The 24,117-nt window shown below is 41.6% G+C and overlaps 1 protein-coding gene across 2 annotated transcripts in view; it reads right to left on the reverse strand.

Moving 5' to 3' along the window:
- The window catches only part of LARGE1 (LARGE xylosyl- and glucuronyltransferase 1), a 296,670-nt gene that overhangs the window by 98,950 nt on the left and 173,603 nt on the right, over positions 1-24,117 (reverse strand). For both annotated transcript variants that reach the window (XM_068142337.1, XM_068142338.1), the window contains one exon: positions 19,998-20,169. In XM_068142337.1, the coding sequence (XP_067998438.1) occupies positions 19,998-20,169 (172 nt within the window). The remainder of the gene's footprint in view (positions 1-19,997; positions 20,170-24,117) is intronic.

The raw sequence follows: 24,117 nt of genomic DNA on the forward strand, positions 1-24,117 counted from the left end.
CTCTTTTGCTGTGGTCTGCGGCCCTTTCACACCCTCATATAAATGAGACCCAGGCTTTGAGTGAGGGAGTGAAAATGTTAAAGACAGTTGGAAAAATGCAGGAAAAATCTCACCACTGTAAGACTGCCTGAGTCAGGTAAGGTGTATCAACAATTAAACATTAAAAAGAAAGAAGTAGAACAAGTGCGGATTAGAGGTGCCTCCCAAATATGGGCTGGAACTAATGAGGCTTTTCTTTTTACCATCAGAGGAAGTTTATTACACTTACTTCAAAGGCAGTTGACTTAGTGAGCAGTGGAGGTGGGTCAGAGACACATTCTTTCCTGTGATGCTCAGCATAAAAGCAGAAACATTCATAATGGAATGGCTGAACTGGCTGTGAAAATAATAACGCGTGACTTGGGAAAATCTTAAGCAGAGGATTAACCATTAAAATAAAAAGAGAGAGAAGGGAGGAATGGCATGTAAAATAAAGACAGAATCCTGTGCTTATTTCACAGCAACAAAAAGTATGTGTTGATGCTATATATGCTTCTCATTTGGAACCTCTGGCCAGGTCCGTAAATCCTGGTCTGTGATGCACTGGGCTGTTAAAATTCCTCTAGTCACCTGATCACAGGATCCGTCAGGGTTGGAAGGGACCACAAGGATCATCTAGTTCCAACCCCCCTGCCATGGGCAGGGACACCTCACACTAGATCAGGCTGGCCAGAGCCTCATCCAGCCTGGTCTTAAACACCTCCAGGGATGGGGCCTCAACCACCTCCCTGGACAACCCATTCCTGATGCTGTCCAATTGAATGTTAGCAGTACTGAAAGTGGGGTAAAAAGCACCTCTGATTAACAGTGCAGGTGTCATTGAATTGAGGGCTATTGCATACACCACCAGACCAGAAATCTTACAGAAAGACCTAGAAGGACAACAGTGAGGGTAGGGAACAGGCATAGCAGAGCACCTATACAGTACTGGAGATTTAAAACATCCCCACAGAAGTGGTACAGTCAGAGGAATCCAGCTGTTTCTCTTGGTGCTCTGTTGCTAGATCTTGTGGTTCATAATGAATCACATCATCCTGGCAAGTAACTATCAACAGCTGTTGATACTGCAATTGTATTTCAAGAACAGGGTTATGCCACTATAACATTTCCTATAACATATGGAATAAATAAAAGAGACCCTTAAACTAGGGCTGAGGCAAATCCCACACTATTCAGAGCTAAATGGAAGTTATCACATCTTCTCTTTCATGATCACCAAATTTATCTAGATTTCACAGTTTCCAGAAGTTTGGTTCCTTAATACTTCCTTGAATTTTAACAGACTTGTATGGGGTTTATTTTTCAGAAGGAAACCCCGTATCTGGATCAATTGTTTTCCTGGTTTTATGTTGAACATAGATGGTAAGATTACTTCCAGGAGACGACTTCTGCTCACTGAAGTCCGCTGTCTCAGGTTAAAAAACCTCACAGTGCACCTCATGTATGTACTGTTTTCTAATTAAAAGCTGAACTCATCTCATTTTCACCAATATAGATCCAAAGACTATTCAAATGAAAGTAATGGAGTTACTGTGGATACATTCTATGGCAAATGAGACAAGGATTTCGGCCTAATCTTGCAAATGTCTCCCTTAAGACCTCCATTAGCAACACTGTGTTTTTAGTGCACCACCTTCTTGCAAAATCCCCTGGTGGAGAAATTTACTATTTTTTCTGTTACATTACTTCTACACAATTACATTAAAAATTTGGTGAGATCTCAGGGGAAATGGCTACAACCTGCTACCTCAGTATACTTCCTCACCCATAGCACTAGGAACACACAAAGAAACTGAAGAAACACTAGCATTTAATTAAACAGCTAGTTTTGGTTTGTGTGCATTTCAAGTCTGTAAGGGGGAAGCGTGATTCAACCACACCTGTTTTCCCTCAGAAGTATCATTAGTACTAATTACTTACAACTTCACTTGTGGCAATCGCTGGATGGTATTCAATTGCTTTCGATATATTGCTGAGAGATCCTAACACCACGTTGCAAGGCAGGAAATGGGTATCAGTAATTGGTAAAGTTGCTTCAAGCTTTTAGGTTAACAATACAACTGCGATAGTACTTTATCCTGATTCATCTGGAAGAGTTTGCCTCTTCTTTGCCCTTTGACAATGGACCCACTATGAACAAGGTATCAGAATTACAAAGCTGCCAGAAACAAGTTCATGCTTTGCCTGAATGCTAGGTCAGACAGAAGCAGTCTGTGGAGAGCAGAACAAAAAGTGTTAGCTATTTTGGATGTCCTAAGAAGCATCCTCAGTGCATCCTTGCATAGAGGAATATGTAAGCATGGCTTCTTTTCTTTTTCCCTCAGAGCTCTCAGCCTTAAATCACAGTTCTGCTGTCTCTGATTTGAACTCTGGTTGCAACTTCTTTCAGAGTTTACGATTGCTTTCTCAAGCACTGGTCACGAGGGGATGAAATAATGAAAGGTGCTCTCCAGGTCTCCACACACTTCCCAGAGATTTCTAACTCAATCTTTACTTCTAAATTTTGACAACCTGGAGACCTTACATATTGTTAGAGAAATGATTAAACATCCTCCTCTTCTACCAAGGGATAAATTAAGACTAATCATAGCCTGGGATCACTAAAATCAAATTTCTTCTGCTTCAGATTCTGCCTTCCAAGCTTCATCCCAAGAAATTAGCATTCCCATCTGCCTTCAATATGAAAGTTAAAGCTACATAGCAGATATCTTAGAGCAACATATTTCAATGAAGTTAGTCCAAGCCTCACTCCAGTGATGGCTCTGTGTTCATTAGTATACAGGATCTGTTCATGACTGAGTCACCCACCAGAGCAAATCTGATACATAATCAAATGTGGGCACGGAATGACATTTCTATTGCATTAGCCAGAACACATGATTTGGAGTTTATGCTGACTTTAAGCTTACTATGGAAAGACAGATGGTATCTGATCCAGGGTAAGGTTTCTCAGAATAGTTAATCCATTAGTATTTTGGAACAGAAATGAATCAGTGAAATATAGCAGATTGCCACTTTGTGTTAGGTGCCTATGACATTTTGTACCAAGATCTCTATTTCTTTTAAATTTATCACTAAACAACAGCTTTCATCAGCAAGGCTACACACCTCATAATTTGGTGCCTTTTCAGGAAAGGTTAAGCACAGACCTGGATATCAGAGAGAGTACATTCCAGCAGGGAACTGCGGATGGACCTCAGGGATAGGCTGCTAATGTTTTCAATACGGTATACAAAACATATGGTGATGGGAAGACGAGAAAAGGGTTGGAAACCAGAAGAACGATGAAAACCAAGGCAGCTCAAATATTGGTGTCACATCTGCAATGACACAATGTGACAGTTTTAGGCTGTGCCTTTAAAAAGATAGCTGCAATTTTCCAGCAGGAGACTGGAGAAGTACAAACAAATCCACAGTTGGGTGTAAAGAGGAAAACAAGAGACTATTCCAAACGAATTTCATTGGTCAGATGTGTGGGATGTATTTTCTAAGGAATCTCACATTCCTCACTCATTCTGTCTTTTTCTGCTGGCATGTCTGCTTTGCTGCCAAGAGACTCTTACCAGCTAACTTCACAGATAAGCATTACTGACTTTTTAACAACGCTTTTTTGAGCTAACAAACTCTTTCTAACATTTCGCCTTTTCTCTTTCCTTCTAATTAACCAGAGGAAAAAAGGGGTGGGTGAGGTTAGGGAGGAAGTGAGACAGTGACCTCCTGGACAAGGAGGATTTCCATGCTGTTTTCTCTTTGTAAATACCTGTGTAATATTGTAAATACTGTGCATTTGTACATATTCATTGCATTCCATTGTAGAGTGTAGTTGTTGCTTGTAAATACAGCTTTTCATTTACTTCCCTGACTGAGTTTAGCTGAGTTTTTGTTAATGTGGGTAGGTTAAACCATCACACACAACAGCCCTGAAATACATGAAGAACTATGCTCACTGCACACAGGTATTTAAGTGTAGTGTTTGCTGCCTACGCCTAAATAGTACTGACTGTAATGTCTAGGTTGGACTAACCCTGATTATGCATTCTATGTTGTAAATACACCTAGACTCCCAAGGGAATACAGTGGGTTAGGATAGCTTCTCTTTGTTACCTTGCAAGGAACATACTGGCAATTTGCAGCTCTTCCTTACCTCTGCTTCACTTTGAAAGGAATTCTCCACAAATTCTCTCTCTGCACAGGTATGTATTCCAGCTCTAGATCCATACTCCCCAGGACTGCAGTATTGCTTCTTCACCTGATCTTGTGGCATACAACAATCTCAGTCAAGTAAGACAGGGGGAAAAAAAAAGCAGTGATGGAACTGAAGAAGGGACTATTCATTGATAATAGAGGGCTCTGTTAAAAAGGAAGCTCATTAGTACTGGGTAAGATAGCAGCAATTATAAAAAGCTTAGGGTATGTCTATTATTTGGTTTGATATTATTGCTCTTTAACAACGCACACACTCACATGCCCTGCCCAAGAGTCTTCTAATTAGTAAACAAGTGGAAAAGGTGGTGGCTTTGAGCATCTGTCCATACTTGGTTTTTAAGAAAATGAAGATATAAAACTCAGCTGTGAACCACAGAGTTTACAGCAAGACAGGCAAAAAAAAGAGGCTATGGCACCCTGTTCTGAATCAGAGGTGGAAGGACTGTTCAGAGAATGGATTTGTACTGAACACAGCGAGTTAGTAAGATTAATGAGTGGAAATCACATTGCATGGTGGTCAGTCTTCAGTAATTTAATTGAAAGAGGAACTAATTTCAAGGTGATATAAAAGTCCTTTTGATGTCTGGCTACATTTTTTTTTTCATGGAGTAGAAGTCAATATGTTATTGGGATGTAAAGGAAAAGGAGAAGCAAGTATTTACAATATTTAACCTTAAACTTTCACTTACTAATTTGAAATGTCTCGACTGAAGAAAGGACTTGAAGAAGAGCAAAGATCATAAAGAGGATTTCTGATACCGTAAAAATGAAGGATAAGGAGCACCCTAGGATGTCATGTCTCTGAACGTGAGACATTCAGAAAGCAACATGGAAACCCTGTTTCACACTAATCATCACTGCCAGGTAGGGCTGAGCCCAGAGAATTGAGGGTCAAATGAGAGGAAGTAATAGAAGACACACTTAAGCTTGCATAAGGGTCAGTAACCATACAGCACGTCTGAACTACATGGCATTCCCTGCTGTCTGCTTGATTTTGGCAAAGGGAACTCTGGAAGCTTTTATGTTCTTTAAAACATGCATATCAAGAATGAAAAGGGTTTTTTTCATCATTGATGGAGCTGATTACAGGAAACTGGTGACTTGGCCTCCCTATAAAAACACTGATCAATAACACTCTCCAGAGCTGCCTGGCTATGCTTGGGTATCCTCTTTCCACATAAGTTGTGTGGTTCGTCATAAAATTATGAACCTGTAACAGTGTACTCTGTACAACAATGGTTTGCTGGGACAGAGTAAATGATCTGCGACTGGTCCATAAATTTGACTTGAAGTTTGTTAGTAAAGATGCATGGCAATCTCTTAGAAGTTTGGGGAGCTGATAGGCTCCAGTGGTGCAGATGGAGGTGCAGATTTGTGGAAGAACAAGGTCTGTGACAGCATCACAGAAAACATCCAGTTGAAAGAGACCTCAAAGATCATCCAGTCCAACCCTAACAGTCCAACCATGTCCTTACAATGCCAGGTCCACACACTGCTTAAATACCTCTGGGGGTGGTGACTCCACCACTGCCCTGGGCAGACCATTCCAGTGTTTGATAACCCTCTCTGTGAAGAAGTATTTCCTAACATCCAGCCTGAACCTCCCCTGGCACAGCTTGAAACCATTTCCTCTAGTCCTGTTGCTTGATATCAAGAAGAAGAGACTGGCTCCCTCTCCTCCACCACTCTTCATGAACCCAAGAGACTCTGAAGAGCACTGTTGTTAAAGGTATCACATAGGGAGAGGGAAAGTCCTCAGTACAGACAGATCTAAACCAGTTTAGGGCTGGCCAGGTCACAACCCACACCCTGAAGTTTGCAGACTATCATAATGCAGCTGGAACCACCTCTCAGCACAAAATAGTGCTTTGTAAGAGGGCTGCTTCATTTGGCACCTCTCACTTTGACCTCTGAATAGTCTCAAGGAGCAGCCCCATGTAGAGAACATAAAAGTAGTCCTTTCTTACGATAACTACATCTAACATGAGAAGTTGTCTTTATACTAACTCTCTGGTGCATAATTGAAACCCTAACTCCTGCTTTACTGAGGGCTTTTTATTCATTCACTCATGTGGACTGATCAGCCAGGCCTGCTCTAAGCTCAATACTTCTGATCTCCAAGTCGAGCAACAAGAATTTGCTTTTACTCTTTCTTTGTTGTCAGCCAACCGTGACCACAAATTTTCTTCCTGGGTTTAAGTATATGCTTATTTATGGTTATTTATCATGACATTCTGACATTCATGGAATGATGACACTTCACAGTGCTCAGCTGAACCCTGGAGTGCACTGTGATCTACCTGCAAAAAGACCACTGTCAAGACACTACACGGAGAGGAGAGAAAAGGAAATAGAAAAATTCTTACCAAAACTGACACCCACAACAGCACGTTTCTATGGTAATACAGGATTGCTTTGGGTTGTTATGGCAACTAAACTTTAAAAGCAGTAGCATAAAAGCAAAGCCAAAAAAAAAAAAATTCACAAAAATGGAGCTTCATCACTGTTCTTCTCAATGTTACAAATCATTCTTGGCCCTCCTACCCTACATAAAAACTACACTGGGTGTTCCAGTGACTCAAACCTTTTGGGAAGAGGAAGGAAAACCACTGAGCTTCAGAGCATTGAGTGTGCAGAGCCTTCTCAACGCTCTCTTTTAGCGACACAGACTAGAAGTGCTGGATCACAAGCACAGCTCTTGCACCACAGAACAAAACAAATAAAAAAGTGGTAAAAATTACTGTAGGAGTAATTGCTGACGGCAGTCAAGTGGGGATGAGAACTGCCCTGCCCACTTTGCAGGAAGGACAGGCCAAAATTACACTGAATTAAATGCTGGGTTAGCTCCCTGTGTACTTCATTATTTCCTTGGCAAGTCTTTTCTTATAGCCAGATGCTGCAGCCAAGAAAATGCAGACATTTTCCAGATACATTCACTAGCTTCTATACAGCTTCACAGAAGCTTGCTGTGATATATGATGTTCTTAGCTAATCACAGATAGGTTTCAAGATGAATAATTTTGACTAACTCAATATATGTTACCATTTCTCTCTTATCCTGTCCCTTCCTACTCAGTATCCTGTGCATTCATTCCCACTTTCCATCTCCACACTGTTTTCTCCTTTACCTACTGGTTACGTCCACTTATTATTATTATGTTTAACATAATTACATGATCATGAGAATGGAATTGACAGTGTGCAAATATGCTCTTCTAATTCTGCTGAGGTACCTCAAAACTCATACCCCACTGCCCTTCTGATGCACTTCAGCCTTCATGCACATCACACCTGGCTGAGGTGACACAACTCTTTTGACTTGCGACCGATACCATGGGTTTAAAGTTGAAAGGAAAAGTGTGTTCAAAGATTGCCCCTCTTATTTCTAGTTAGCCTATAAAAGAAGCTGTAAGTTCAAAGCAGGAATGTTTACTTAAATCAGGGAATATAGGAGCTAGACTTCTTACTGATGTAAGCCAGTGTCATCCTACTCACTCCAATGCTTTATAAAGCTAGTTTATGCCAGCTCAATCTCATGATTTTAGGACATCAGTGTAACAGTATTCATATCATGATTTCTTAATAGGAAGGGAAAATGCCTGACTCTCCAAACCAAAATCTGCTGCCAATATGGCTCTGAAGCAGGTTGGCAAAAGGACTGTAGGCAGCCCTACAGAATGCCACTTGGTACATGCAATAGTCATCTCCTGAAGCATGCAGGAAGGAAATATTATTACTGTCTGTTAAACATATCATATTCATGGTAATACAATGAATTAATGAAGCTCAGGAGGTCTTGAACCAGTTTCAGAGGTGATGTGCATTTTTGGAAGCTGCTGTGAGCATAAGCTGGCAGACATTTTGTGTTGATGACAGAAGAGTGCTGGTATCATTGACTCAGCCAAGGTATGAGTATGAGAAAAGGTATGATGGCTCACTTCACCACAGGGCTTTGTTCCTGTTCCAAGTCACATGTTTCAGAAGGACAAAAGCAGTAAGCACATGCTCAGTCCTCAGCCCTGGGATGGTTCATGGTCTGGCCTATTTGTCTTGGTGTGTCAGAATAGCACTTATTTGATGGCATCCCCAGACCTCAAGCAGATAAACATGCATCTCTTTTACTGACATGAACTTGCACACCATTTACCATGGCTATGAATGTTGTACTTCAGGTCCAAATTCTTTTCAGAATCAGACCTTGTCCAATGGACAGTGTTATAGATCACCATACTTGACACTTAACCCCAAGCTATGAACTCCATAGTGACTAAATGCAGGAAATAAAATGAAAATACAGATAAAAGCTGTGGACACACTTGGTCCCTGAACTTTATTGTATCTTTATCAACCACCTTTTAGCATATATCTGGAAGGACAAGGACAAATATCTTTTTGTTAGATACTGAGGAAAGAATGAGGAAGCTCCTTCATTTAATGGAAATACTTGGCTCATGCTGAATGCAAGCTACAGATTACTGCAAAGAACATGGAGTACAGCAAGCTTCAAATTTAAGTAAAATAAAGACGCTCGGGAGACACAGAGTAAAGTGGCCCGTTACAGACCTACCTAATTCTTTCAGCTTGAGGATTAAAACATGGGGTTCAAACATTCCTGATTCCCTGCATTGCTAGGAAAAAGGAAACCTCTGAGGTTTCCACTATTTCGTAGTATAGTATCATAGTATCATTCAGGGTTGGAAGGGACCACAAGGATCATCTAGTTCCAACCCCCCTGCCATGGGCAGGGACACCCCACACTAGATCAGGCTGCCCAGAGCCTCATCCAGCCTGGTCTTAAACACCCCCAGGGATGGGGCCTCAACCACCTCCCTGGACAACCCATTCCAGGGTTTCACCACTCTCATGGGGAAGAACCTCCTCCTCACATCTAGCCTGAATCTCCCCACCTCCAGCTTCATTCCATTCCCCCTAGTCCTATCACTACCTGAGATCCTGAGAAGTCCTTCCCCAGCCTTCCTGTAGGCCCCCTTCAGATACTGGAAGGCCACAATTAGGTCACCTCGGAGCCAGCTGGAGTGATTATTCATTTCATTTACACATCTAACTTTTAGTTCATGTAATTGTGGTGTATTTGTGCACCGCCTTAGAGCAGCTATGTAATAAATTAGTTTAATTTTGCGTACTCTTTTCCCTCTTCCCTGGCTGTGCAGAGTGTGTTCATCCTGCCAACGGGACAATCAGACCGTTGACCTCTGGGCAATGCATTCTACCTTGCAGCTTGAGTGTGTGAGAATGAAAGTCCCTACGCCACTTTACCCTATGCAAATCCATGTGCTGCCAAGGACAGTATCACAGACACAATCTGTAGCACAAAACCTAAAAGGTGAGATCTCAGATGAGAGCTTTGCAATTGGAAATGGGGCCTTAGGTCATTAAAACCATATGGATTGTTAATGCACAACAAAGTAGGCTCAAAGAATGTATCTGGTTCAGAGAGGGAGAAAACAAAATACCAAATTATTACAATACATATCACAGAGAAATGTGAAAAGCACATGTGCTTGACAGAATGCATGTGGTTACAATGAGGGCCTTAGGCATGGAAACCTAGCTATTAAATATCATTCTTTCTTTAGTCCTGGTAATTTACCTACCTAACCTTAGAGTAAATTTCATTTGTTAGGTGAATGACCTGTGTGTCTCATCTGCTTGGCTCCTTCACACATGCAGAGGTGCATCATCATTACAAATTATTAATAGGAATGATGGACAGATTGCCACTCCCTCTGTATTCACGATCCCTCATGCGCTTGCTCTGCTTCACTGTTACCTAGGGAATGCAGAGTGACTGGCCAGCAGGATTAGTGCATGGACTTCATTTGCGCGCTCCACCCAGGAAGAATGGCAGGCATTTGGGTTTAAGGGTTTTTAAACAGCCCTGTAAAAATGCATAGAATGAAACAAGTTGGGAGTTGATGGGGCAGAGGTACTGCCTGTATCAGAGGGGAAGCACATCTATAATTACAAAAGAAGGTAAACAGATTGCAGGGGAAAAAATGCCAACCCAAAATGTTTATTGGCGCACAGCAACTCTTGACTGATTTTCCCTTTTTATATGGGATCCAAGGTTATTATTTTCCTCCTCAGTTTGCTCCCACTCTCTATTCTCTTTGCTTTTCACTTCAGCACAGCCTACTGGCATCTCATTTCCAGAAATGCACAGGAACAAATGCGCAAAGCAGGACTGCTCCGTCTCCTAGTGTGGACCCTCTGGGAGATAGATTTTCTAGCTTTGGGAAAATGCCACCATTTGCTAGTCAAGGGAGATGGGGATATGCACTTTGTTCCTCTGATGCTGCACTCTGCACAGATTTCTCTCAATAAATATTTGCAAGGCAATTCAAAAAGCTCTAGGTCCATTCTCCACGGCTGGAGTACTTGAGATTAATAGAATTAAAGTCTCTTTAAATCCTGAAGAAAGAGCTCAGAGGAGACAGAAACTGTGCTTTTGCTTTAACACTGTGTGAGTCATCCAGTGTTTAGTTTGAGTATTTGATACAGCATCTAAGCCAAAGGCAGCTGCAGAATGAGTGGCAGATTAACAAAAACTGGAAACAAACAATGTGGAAAAAGGACTAGATTGATGTTGAGAAGGTAGAAAAAAAAGAAAGGCCTCAAAATTTCAGTCTTGCCGACATGATTTTATTAGAAATCGTGTAGTATGGGGTGGGTTTTCATCCTGAAAACTCCAGTTGTGGAATCTAAAGATGAGAAAAGAATATTTGCTTTCATTTTTAATTAATACATTCCTAACCTCAGTGGGAATAAAACTTGAAAACATCACCTAAGGGTATCCCTTGGAAATCAAGATGGGAAAATAAAGAACCTAAATCTTCTATTTCATTTTACACTCTCTTAGAATTTCCCCCACCGTGAGTTGTACCTAATTTCTGTTCGCTGTTGGCCTTTCACCTCTAAATATTTCTGCCTGGTGCTGGAAACAGACAAAGAGCCATTCAGCTAAAAAAGAACTACAGATGTTTTAGAAACTGCAGCCATTCTATTTTGGCAGCAATTCATAATCAGAATTTTCTGATTATGTTCCTTGTCACATTAAAACCCATAAACTAGAATGTGCACATGCTGATCCATATAATAAACTCTCTCCCCTGGAGCTCATTTACCGAGGTCAGCTTTCTTACATACTGCCTCCTTGATAAAGAAATATCACAGCAAAGCAAACTGCAATTAGAAAAAATAAAAAAGAAGGGAAAAAAAAAAAAGAACTTTCAGCCAGTCAGCTTATCCTACAAGTGTGGAGAGACAAAAGTGTTTTTCCCTAGACTGACAGAATCAGCAAGTCCCATGTCTTTGCTTGATCCCTTCCTCATTAAACCTCCAGTCACAGTTAGAAACTTGTCTTCCTTACTTTCTTTGGCTCCTCACCAAGAGAAATCAATGTTCACTCCTGTAGTGTCACATACAGATAACAACAGCATCATCATGAGATAGAGGAGCACGACACACCCCAACATTTCTGTCAGCTACAGCTAACAAATAGGATTCTTTATCAATGATGCTTCAAAGCTTCTGCGGCAGAAAAGAAGAAAACACCATGATATAACAATCAGGAATAGAGAATCTTGAGCAGATAGAGACTCCACAGGGACCTTTTCAAAGAGAAAATGTATTTCATTTGTGGAATAACCCTAGGATGAGCTATGTGTTGTAGTCTAACCATTAAACACTCACAGAAGTCTTTCAGGAACTAACAGATGTTCCTTTTATGAGCAAAGACAAGTGCCATTCGGCCTTTTTAGACACCTATAAAAATTCAGATAATTTTAAGCTATTTTAACAGCTACCTGACAATTTTATTAATGCACTCTGCTACAATGTGATCCTGTTTCCTTTGCAGAAACACTGAATCATGCCAGGGATTTTTTACACACATTGAGGTGCACGTTGTTAATGCCTTCCTCTTGATAAGAAAAGAAAACCTCCTGCACTGACCAGAAGGAAGGGAAAGATCTCTGCAGGATTTAACACAAACAGCGTGTCAGCCCACAGAGATCTTGTCTCAGAATGATCCTTGGAAACTTCAATGATTTACTTAGTGTAAACTGACAGACTGAACTACAGAACTTTCCCGGAATCAATTCTGTGGCTCAAATCCTGGCTTCAGCCATAGGTGACAATGAATTTTAAATGTTAATCTTGGCAACAACTGAGTATTTTACATCACCACAAGAAAAGCATACCTACTAAGAGTACAATTTTTGCAGAAAAGGAGCCTAAATCTATGACAGGTAGAGTTTATTACAACAGGGCTTCACTGATAGAGCCAAATTCAGGGAAATTAGTACAGCACCTGAGGACTCTGCCTGCCTCTCACCACTGCCATCAGCACCTCCCTTTCTGACACACTGAATTCAGACATAAGTGAAATGTTATGCAGGGATCTGATGTGACAACCTTATGCATTATAGTTCTTGTAGGAACAGCATTACCAAACTACCTACACAATTGTTGAATTTTCTTATGGTTGTGATTTGTTTGTTTGTTTGTGTTTTGTTTTTCCCCTCAGAAGAAGCTGCAAAAGTAGCATGAGCCTAGATTGTTACCCCAGCTGTTCTGCAGAGCAATATGCCAAAGCACCCACGTACTGAGTGTTTGCAAATTTTAAGGTTGGGATTGACTATGTGCCAATCTCTCTTCAGCTGTGGGCACTTGATCCTGCACCAAAATCACTGTTGACCTTTTCTGGTATTTATGATGTCAGTATGGATTTTTATCATTGTTTGAGCTCCTGACACAAACCAAACAGTTTCTATAGCATGTTCTTATTCATGCAGAGTATGAATATGGAAATCTCAGTCTTCCTCTCAAGCTTGCCATTTCTCCTTCTTGCATGCTGGGTTAATGAAGGTAGGTGATTCTGCCTTATTGCCTTTATCAGCTTGCCACAGAATATTTACTTATACAGATGAACCCTAACTAATTTGTATTCTCTGGATGACTTCATCTACGAGTAGTTATTTGAAATACACTAGTTATGCACCATCCAATCTCTATTGTTTAAAAGTACTTAAATCAGCTGAAGCAATCAGCTCTGCTGCAACAGGGTGGGAGACTGAGGCTAATATGGGGTGCTTCCTGAGCCAGGGGAACCCAGGAAACACAAAACCTTGCCAGGAGCCAGCAGCTCTCAGCATAGAGTGGGGCTGACAGGGCCAGTGTTAATAGCAATCATGCCCCACTCCCACAAAGGCAGTCCAAGGGAGCAACAGTGGTGCATCAGTTTGCAGATGAGGGCATGAAGGGATGGCACCTCTGCAAATGAGGGACAGTACACTAGCCAAATGGAAAGACTTAAAGTTCACATAACCCAACAAGCAGGCACCACTCTGTGACCATTTGCACAGGTCAAGTGTACTCATTCTACTGGACCTTCAAAGCAGAATCAAGGGCACTTGTCTGAGAGTAAAGGCTGCAGCTCTGGCTGAAGGGTCTGCACCATCAGTGCACTCAGCAGTGGCTAATGCCTCCACCCAAATGGAGATGCTGGAAGAAGAGTGTTCAATACAGACCTTAGGCTTCAGGAAGTGCCTACATATTTCTCCTGGAACAGAGGCAGGCAAAAGACCTGCCTGCAAAAGGTGTGCAAATGTGGAGGACCTCCTGCAGCAGGTGACTGAACTGCAGGAGCCATTGAGAAGGCTGCATAACATCAGCAAGGCTGAGAAGGAATTAGATTGCAGGTTCCAATCACAGTTTGCAGTAGACTCATGGTTAAACAGCTAAAACCTAACCCCATGCCCAGCACGTATGGAAGGGAGGGAAGTCAATAATGCAGAAGAACAGAAACTTGCAATGGCAAGGACCTGCAGAAGGAAGAGACTTACCCTGAAGCCTGAGGTGCTCTTGGAGAGCCACTTCACTGCTCTGTACACTGAAGAGGAAAGACCCACCACATGAAGAAAGATGCTGGAGCTCAATAAGGCATCTCAGTCTGCTCCCCATGTAACAACCACTGCACCTAAGGAAAGGTTACAGGTGACAGGAGGAGGCAACTCTCTTCTGAGAGGGATGAAGACTCCCCTTTGCCAACTTACTGCACTCTCTAGAGAGGTGTGCTTCTTACCAAGGGTCCCTATCAGGGATGTCACCAAGAGACTATTAAGCCTTGTACAATCCACTGACTATTATCTGCTTTCGTTCTTTCATGTGGGCACCAGTGATACAGCCAGGAGCAGTCTGAGGCATATCAAGGATTACAGAGCCCTGGGACCAATGGTAGGAGGGTTAGGAGCACAAGCAATTTTTTTCATCAATCCTCCTGGTCATAGGGAAAAAGGTTTGAAAGGGCCAATCAAAGATGATGAATGAAAAAATGGTTACAGTACTGGTGCCACGTCAAGAGGTTTGGCTACTGAGACCACAGGACTTGCTTTGTGAAACCTGGTCTGATGGCAGCTGAAGGGGTTCACCTGTCAGAGAAGAGAAAGGGCAGCTTCAGTTATAGGCTTGCCAAGATGGTGAAGAGGGCTTTAAACCAAAGTTGTTGGTGGAGGGCAATCTCAGCCTCCATCTCCTACCAGTTTGATGCCGGTGCCAACAACAGATGTCCAAAGCATGGAGAGGGATTGTTAAGTAAGCAGGCGATGACCTAAGCAGAAGCACAAAGGAATTCCAGCCTCTCCAGCCAGCATTTCAGCTTCAATGAGGGCCCAGACTGGAGACCTTTATGCAAATGCACATCGCATGGGAAATAAACAAGGAGAGTTACAGATGTGTGCACACCTGCAAGGCTATGATCTTATTGGCATCATGGAGACATGGTGGGATGAGTTTTATGATTGGAGTGTTGGAATCTAAGGAAACACAAAATTTGGGAAGAACAGTAAGAAGAAATAAGGAGGGAGTGTTACCCTCTATGTCAAGGAGTGATGGAGCTCTGTCTGAGGATAGGTCAGAATTTGACTGAGAACTTATGGGGTTTGCTACAAGTCACCCAATCAGAAAGACTGAACAGAGGAGGCCCTTTATAGACAGATAGGAGCAGTCTCGCATTCACAAACCCTGGTCCTCATGGGGAACCTTAGTCACCCCAATATTTGTTGGAGGGACAACACAGAAGAACATAAGCAGTCCAGGAGGTTCCTGGAATGCATTAATGATAACGTCTTTCTCCAACTGACAGAGACCAACCAAAAGAGATGCTCTGCTGAACCCAAAAAGGAGATGCTGGTAGACAATGTGATGCTTGGGAGCAGCCTTGGCTGCAGTAACTGTGAAATGTTGGAGTTCAAGATCCTCAGGGCAGCAAGGAGGATACAAAGCAAGCTCACTATCCTGGACTTCAAGAGAGCAGATATTGGCCTCTTCAGGGATGTGCTTGGTGGAGTACCATGGGATAAAGCCATGGAGGGAAAAGGGGCCCAAGAAAGTTGGTTAACATTCAAGAATCACCTCCTTTACCCCAAACCATTCTATGATTCTGTGATATGTACAACACCCAGCACAAAGAGGCTGTGATCCTGACTAGAACTGCAACCTGCAACACAAAAAAGGATGGTGACTTGAAGTCAGTTCCTAAATAAACTCACAATCCCATTTACAATTTACAATCCATATTTAACATAGAATTAAAGTAAAAATCAAGAGTTTGGGGAAAAAAAAAGAAGCCACATTTCACTACCAAGAGTCTGGGTGAGCAAGAACAATAAAACAATTAGGTGATGTGGTCTTGAAAAGAACTGTAAGATTGATGGCAGAGAGCATAGCTTTGGACTGGCTCTTTTCTCAGAAGAATTCACACAATTTCTGCAATAAAAGCATATTGGTTACACTAATCCTTGCTGTCTAAACCACTTTGCAGCACTTCCTCCAAGAATGCGTATGATCTACAGTCTCACTCTTCTGCCCTTAGGCTAGATCCTTTCTCAAGTTTAGAACTGTCAAAATCCAGTGAAAGATGAATAAAAAACATAATCAGTGTCAACTAAGTCACAGAAAACATGCATGACAGGTTATCTTCACCAGACTGGCTGGAGACTCACCACTTTGAAGTCAATGATGTAGGGGTATACATCTGTCCTAGAGAAACAGACTGCTTATCTTTGGGAGAGCAAGAGAAAACGAGGCTAAAGCAGAAATGTTCCAAGTCCCAGCCAAAAAGGTGGATCTGACTCTTTAAATTTGAGTTACTGGTTCCCAAAGACATATTTATGCACAGAGATTGAAGCTTGCATACAAAAGGAATAATAATTATACAATTCCTAGCAACTCCGAAGATAAATGTTTAAATGCTACGTTGCTTCAGACACCGTTTCAGGCTACGGAAGAGAGGTGTGAATTTCTGCCAAAGCCTAAGGTAACCACTTCAAAGAAGAGATTTTCAAATAAGATCAAGTATGTGTAGCCCTAATTTGTGCACTCCATTATGGAAGAGTTGGATCATTTATTGCAAGGATGTATGCACAGAACTTATCACAAAAGGGCAGAAGAGCAACAGGAGAGAATTCTACTCCCTTTTCCCATCTACAGAGAGAATTTAACAGTAGCTTTACCACTTAAACTATTAAGTTACTATGTAAAGGTCTGATCTTTTCAGCAACTCTTAAGACAACTGGAAGAACAACCTTTGCAGAACAAGGATACTGGTTATTGCAGGTCCTATTTAAAACTTACTGCAGGGTTTTCTACACAGCAAGCTGGACATACTTAAATTGCAAGACAAGCCTGAATCTGAGTTTCTGCCAAATGTGGTGTCTTTAAAATAATTTAAAACAAAAGAATCCAAGCTACTTTTCTCTCTTTATCAATATTTTTGTTTGGAAGAAACATCTTCCCAGGCCATGAATGAATCACATACTCTGGGACATTCTGTTTATCTGTGTGGCTGTAATTTGGAAGAAGCTGTACTGGACTCTTATAAATTATGCTGCAGTGACCCACAGAAGGGAGCTCTTGCCTTTCTTGCACTGATATGGAAAACTTTTGTTTGCTCAAACAATGTCCTGTTGCAAGCAGGTTTACTTCCAGCCAACATGTGTTTGATCCTTTCCAGAAGGATGGCCTGTTCCTGTGCCTTAGACTCCTTCTTGAAGGATGTCCACCCTTCCTGGCCTCCCTTGCCCTTCAGAACCACCTCCCAAGGGATTCTGTCAAGTGGCCACACTGCCCTCAAGAAGTCCAAGGCAGAAGTTCTGTTAACCTTTCTCCTTACTTCTTCAGGAACTGAACTCTATCATTTCACGATTGCCATGCCTGAGATGGCCTCCAACCCTCACAAGTCCTCTGCTCTCAAACAACAGGTCCAGCATGGCACCTCCCATACTTGGCTCACTCACCAGGTGTATAAAAAAAATATCTTGCATAGACTCCAGGATGTCCCAGACTGCTACCTCTCTGCTATATTGTATTTCCAGCCACTATCTGTTCAGTTGAAGTTCTCCCCAAGAACAGAGGCTAGCAATTTTAAGGTTGATCCCAGCTGCTTATAGAATATTTTGTCAGCCTCTTCATCTTTGTTGGGTGGTCTATAACAGACTCCCATCACAATATCTGCCTTGTTGGCCTTTGCTCTGATTTTTGCCCATAAACATTCAGCACCATTATCAAGCTCATCTTTGCCTAATGGGACTGCACCCTATGATACAGTCTGAAGAACAAGCTTGTGCCTGGACACTTTCACTTCTCTCTCCAACATTTAGGATCATTATTTTGGACATACACACCTTCCAAAGCCCTCTCCCACCCTGCTCAACTCCTGGGGCTGTGGGATTATTCCATTAATTCTTTCTTTGTACATGACTGTCTGGAAGAAGAGCAGATGTAGGCATTGACACACTTACTGCCAGGATTAAAAATTGTGGAGAAGCAGGTGGTCAGTCATAATTAAAAAGACAGACTGGACAACTTATAAAATCGTACTTTTGGGAGTTGTGACACATACATTATATGAGAGCTGGCAGTTGCACAAGATTTCTGTTTCCATGTGTAAGTTAAAGCTTTTCATAGCTCTAATCAGATGAACAAACTTGTCTAGCTCTATGGAGACTGACTTAGACCCACATTTTAATGTCTAGTAAATATTCTTTTCCATATTTTCTCTCTGTATTGTTTTCAGTCTCAGGCCTGTCCCTGCTCTGCATTCATTGCTTTACAAGCAGCTTTTATGCTTGGTTTCTTTGCCCAGTAAAAAAACAAGAGACTTCATTGAAACTATGGCAAATAAAAACAACAAGGCAATGATTCCCCTCAAATTTTGCTATCTTTGATCATGCAATACTCTATGCCCGAGTTCAGTTGATACACATCTCTTTATCTGCTACATCATACTAATACACCATATGCAGTAAATTATTACTATTAATGGGAGAGTAGCACACAGTGAGACAGTACAGCATTACAGAACCACAGAATTATTGAGGCTGGAATAGACCTCTGAGATCATCTAGTCCATTACTCCCTGTGCATACAATTATGTCAGCTACAGTTGTCAAGGTGTATATTTATATGAAACTCAAGGTTTGGAAAGGCTTGGAGAAAAGATTTGAATAATCCTTGAAGAGGAGGAAAAACTTTCTTTTCCACATTGAAGAAAGTTTGTGAATAGTTCAGTTAAGTGAGGAGGTGATTGCTTCCGACCTGCTGAATGAACATCAGTGTAGTCAGACAAAGAAAAGGAAACAAATGCATAAAGCAAGCACTAGAACCTGGTCTTTGACTAGAGAGCTAGGTACTGGGAAAGGCAAAGAGGCCTTGTGGATTTCATCATGAGCAAAGTACAGTAAATGTGTTTTCCTTCTGTCACCTTTGTAATGCAGCCATATATTTTAGCTTCTGTAAAGAAATACACTTGCTTAGGCTGACTTTGCTTGATGTGATTGGAAGACAGTTGATGATATACATCAAGGTTACATTTTTACAGGGCTGTAAACCTTCAAATCAGCATATTGGGATGCCTCTGTGCTCACCAGCAACACAAGACACATTCTGAGGGCAAGAAAAGAACAATAGGGTGTATCTCTGACTCTGAAAAGCTGGCATCACTGGAACCAGGGAGAATGAAATGGTTTTAGAAGTGTGTTAGCCAGCAAAATGCTCCAGTTTGTGACATGGTAGTGAGGAACATTTTTCTGATTATCTCCAGAGACAGTTACTCTGAAAGTCTCCTTTCTTGGTTAATTTATAAAGGAAATTTTCAAGGAGCTGTGAGAAATGGAGACAGGTAAGGAAAGCTACTTGAGGTGGATACTTCAAATCCAAAACCACTTATCAACTCGTTAAGAGGAGCAGGCAGTTATTTATTTCAATTCATGTGTAATTCTGCCCTCCTCATCCTCCTCCTTGGACCAAGTGCGTTCCTAACTTCACTCATGATCAGTGGCAACATGGAGAAGTTACACTGAAAGTAGTAATTGGGAGTTTATAAATAAAAAGTAATATAAAGCAAATTCTTCCAAATCATGAATGCAAACAAATACACTACAACAGCCTCATAGTTCTTGATCATCTACTGCATCATCAAGCTCTCATCTGCCCCAAATAATTAGGCCAGTAAAACAAATCATACAGATAATCAGTGTTGCAAATCATTCTATATGGAACATCATCGAGGAAAGTGCTCATAAACAGAACAATTATATTCAAACACCAAAACTCCACAAAGCCAAAACATTTAGCAAACCACAGGCAGCCCTTCTGCCCCTGCTGTACTGTTTGTTTTTGCATTTTCCCCTCCCCCTTAAAATAAAGATAGTAAAAAAAATACATTAGAATACCTTTGAACTTGTGAAAGACGGCCCATAGCTCAGCAATGTCAGTGGCAAATGTTATGTCTGTGTCGAGGACAATGACTCGCTCAAGATTGGAAGGTAGCGTCTTAGTCAGAACCAACTTCATCAGCCCATAAATCCCAGAGTAGTGCTTGTTGGGGATCCAAGACACTTCCGACTGACAGGAAATGGGAAGTGGGGAAAAAGGAAGAAAAAAATTATCTTCATTAGAGAGAAGAAACTTATCCTGACACTCGTTTCTTGACACAGTGAAAGATCTCTGTGGTGGAAACAGTCATCTAAAATCCTGCTCTTAAATTAACTTCAGAGGGAAAAAAAAAAGAAATATCTTTGAGGAAACCACTTTACACAATATAATTAGTTGAGCCTTTCCAACCTGGTACAACCCATTCTGAGACATCCATGCATCCTGATAAGACTGAAATCTTACTTTTAATTCCAAACCTCAGGTGTATTTTACATTGCTTTCATTTTCCAGTGAAACACAAACCTTTGTGCTTGCCATTCACAGAATTTTCTGACTCTGAAGTAGAAGTACACAAACACGATTATTTTTGCTTTTATTTCTTAAAGATTTGGAGGTCAGAAGTTCAAAAGGCCAGTCATTTGGAACAGTGGGCCAGAAAATTGCAAAAATATTCACATAATCATAGAATCAATAAGGTGGGAAGAGACCTCAAGGATCATCGAGTCCAACCTATCACCACAGACCTCATGAATATGAAACTATGGCACCAAGTGCCACGTCCAGTCCCCTCGTGAACACCTCCCAGAACAGTGACTCCACCACCTCCCTGGGCAGCCCATTCCAATGACCAATGACTCTCTCGGTGAACTTTCTCCTCATCTCAAGCCTAAACTTCCCCTGGCGCAGCTTGAGACTCTGTCCACTTGTTCTGGTGCTGATTGCCTGGGAGAAGAGACCAACCCCCTCCTGGCTACAACCTCCCTTCAGGTAGTTGTAGATAGCAATAAGGTCTCCCCTGAACCTCCTCTTCTCCAGGCTAAACAACCCCAGCTCCCTCAGCCTCTCCTTGTGGGGCTTGTGCTCAGGCCTCTCCTCAGCCTCATTGCCCTTCTCTGGACATGTTCAAGTGTCTCGATGTCCTTCTCAAACTGAGGGGCCCAGAACTAGACACAGTACTCAAGGTGTGGCCTAAGCAGTGCTGAGTACAGGGGTAGAATGACTTCCCTGTTCCTGATTGCCACACTATTCTTGATGCAGGCCAGGATGCCATTGGCCTTCTTGGCCACCCGGGCACACTGCTGGCTCATGTTCAGATGGCTGTCAATCAGTACCCCCAGGTCCCTTCCTGTTTGGGTGCTCTCCAAACACTCTGACCCAGTCTGTAGCACTGCATGGGGTTGTTGTGGCCAAAGTACAGCACCCAGCACTTGGACTTGTTGAATGCCATCATGTTGGACTCTGCCCATATTGTTTCTTACAAACTCACATTTTCCTTAAGCCTTACATCTTTAACTTAAAGCTGCTGACATTACACAGACATGCTCAATAATTGAGAAAGTAGGGGACATCTTAAGCCACAGTTTTTTGGCTTTATATATTCAAGAGGCAACCCCCAACCTTTATTTTACTTCTTAAGGGCTAAACAAAACATTTCAAGAGCTTCTAAAATAAGTTGGGAGATGAAAGTCAGTATTTCATTGTGCTACTGGCACTAGGATGCTCCATGAGCTGTGTGTAATTTTCTTTCTGTGAGACGCAAGATCTCAGGTATTAAAGGCCACTGCCGAAAGTGGGATATAGAAGTTTTTGAAAAGTTCCTATTGCCCTACCTGAAACTTTTCTTGTTTAGTATTTTAAAGGACATGCAGTACAATTCCTAGATTTTAGGTTTTCCCCTGAGTCATGCTCCCATTAACTTCAATTAGTATTTTGTCTATAGGTGACCTGAGTGAGACAGATTTCAAGATCTGTCCTAGCATGTTACACTTCAGAGAGAGCAGACAGAAACTAAGTGCATTCAGGTGGCTGAGAAGATTTCTTTTGTTGTTTACCTGTCTCATATCTATTCACTGGAATTGTAAAGTTTCTTCTGTGAAACAGCTTTTGCACAGAAGAGCTCATTTTCTCAAAAATCCTTCAAGAAAACCTTCAAGAATAGAGGTTCCTAAAGATGATTTGAAAGCTTGAATAGCACTTGAAGACAGTTTAACAATAGGTGCTTAGAATGCATTTCTTTTTGAACATAAAGTAACAAGGCCTCTGCTGGTGTAAACCAACCTGCTCTTTTCTCTTTAAAATGGCACACAACTTTTTTTGGGTATTCTTAGGTTTCCTGTCCCAGAGCAGAGCTTTATCCCCACTGCTAAGAGATCAGCTCTCCAGTCATGCTGAAATAAAAAGGGTTAAACTGATTTTAAGGACTTGAGCTTGCTTTTATTATTACAACCCCCCACGCTGTTACTTCTGGATGGCATGTCCATCATTTCATTAGTCCAAATGCAATAATGTTCCAGAATAAATCCTGATATGCTTATGCAAACAAGCCCAGTAAGGCAGCAGATCAGATGTTGCATGAATAGCTTGAGTCAAGCAGGGCAGGTAAAAGGTGGCTGGAAAAGTAAATCACTTTCTAGGACTGATTACTTTCTTTGCTCTCAGGACTCCCAATGGCTAACATTATTGCCATGTATCACTGCAGGGAGGAGATCCTTACATGGCAGTTCCTTCCAGTCTGGCACACAGAAGCCAATAGCCTGCCATCCTGAAGCCTTATGTCTGAAAGGCTTCCTTTCAAAAATGAAAGGAGTAGTCCCTGTTCCAAATGGTCCATCACAGCTGGCTAGCACGTGTTTGATTTGAGCGTATGTTGAAGCTTGAACTGCCAATCGTCTCAACGTATCTGAAGCTTTCCTTCCTCTGATGTAGAGCTGAGTAAGACACAAATAGGGGTCCTAATTAGTCCCCAGCACAATTTCTTCACGGCTTTGCTATTCATGAATAATGTAAGTGTTCCAAATTCATGCCAAGGAAAACTCCTTACGCTACACAACAGCACTGCAAAGGCTCACTCTCTGGGTACTATGCATACTCTTTACTAAAGAAGTAAACCCCCACTATGGTTGAATAGGTGCTTAGGAGTTAAGAAATTACAATATGGTGACCTAATCACAAACTCTTGGAAAATTGCAACCTCCAAGCTTTCCACTTTGATATAACTGGTAACACTAAGCCCTTTAATTTATCTAAAATATTGACTAAATAGTTTTATAAGTCTGAACACTTCCCCCCCCCCTATCATAGTTAAAATGGCCTATATATGGAATGTTTGTGAATCATTTGCTTTTTAAGCAAGATCAGAGTTGCCTTCAGAGAGCAAATATTCCTAGAAGATATGTCAGGCATAGGGGAGAAAAAAGAGCTAGTTAAAAAGGAAAATGAAACTAAATAGTGTGACATATTTTGCCATTTGTGTAACTCAGTTCAGCAGAAACAGCACACTTTGGATCTCCAGTTCCCAATGTCTGGCATTTTGTTCACAAGAGAAGAGTCAAAAAAGGCATTTAGTTGGTGCTGACAGTGATTCTCTTAAGTGAGATTAGTGAAATAATACCCTCTCACTAAAGATCTTTCATTAGAACGATCTTTATTCTTTCCATAACTAAAGACTGAAAACACACTAAATTATATAAACTATTTTGGCACTTCTGGCTATGAATACAGGAATTACAGAAATACAGAAATGACATGCCCATCAGTCTGCATACTGTACACAACTGATCACTGGTAAATGCCAGAGAAGCAACAGTCAGGCAACACTTTACCAGCAAGCTCTCTTCCCCAGCTATCTTTTGACCATCCCAGGCAAGAGCTGGTTAAAACACAGTGGCTGCAGAGAGCTAAAAATCAGCTTTCTCACAACTGCTACCACTGTGTAAATGTTCATTACAGGTAAAAGAAATGTCATTTTTCAAGAGAGAAGTTGAGTCTAGACATGATAGAAAGAAGGGAAAACAGAATCACTGAATCACCAAGGTTGGAAGAGACCTCAAAGATCATCAAGTCCAACCTGTCACCACCTCAAGCCTAAACTTCCCCTGGCACAGCTTGAGCTCTCTTCCTGTCTGTCAATGGATTGTA

The sequence above is a fragment of the Melanerpes formicivorus genome, unplaced genomic scaffold, assembly GCF_026170545.1.
Source record: "Melanerpes formicivorus ecotype bairdi unplaced genomic scaffold, bMelFor1.0.p_v2 SCAF_8, whole genome shotgun sequence".
In the NCBI taxonomy this organism is placed as follows: Eukaryota; Metazoa; Chordata; class Aves; order Piciformes; family Picidae; genus Melanerpes; species Melanerpes formicivorus.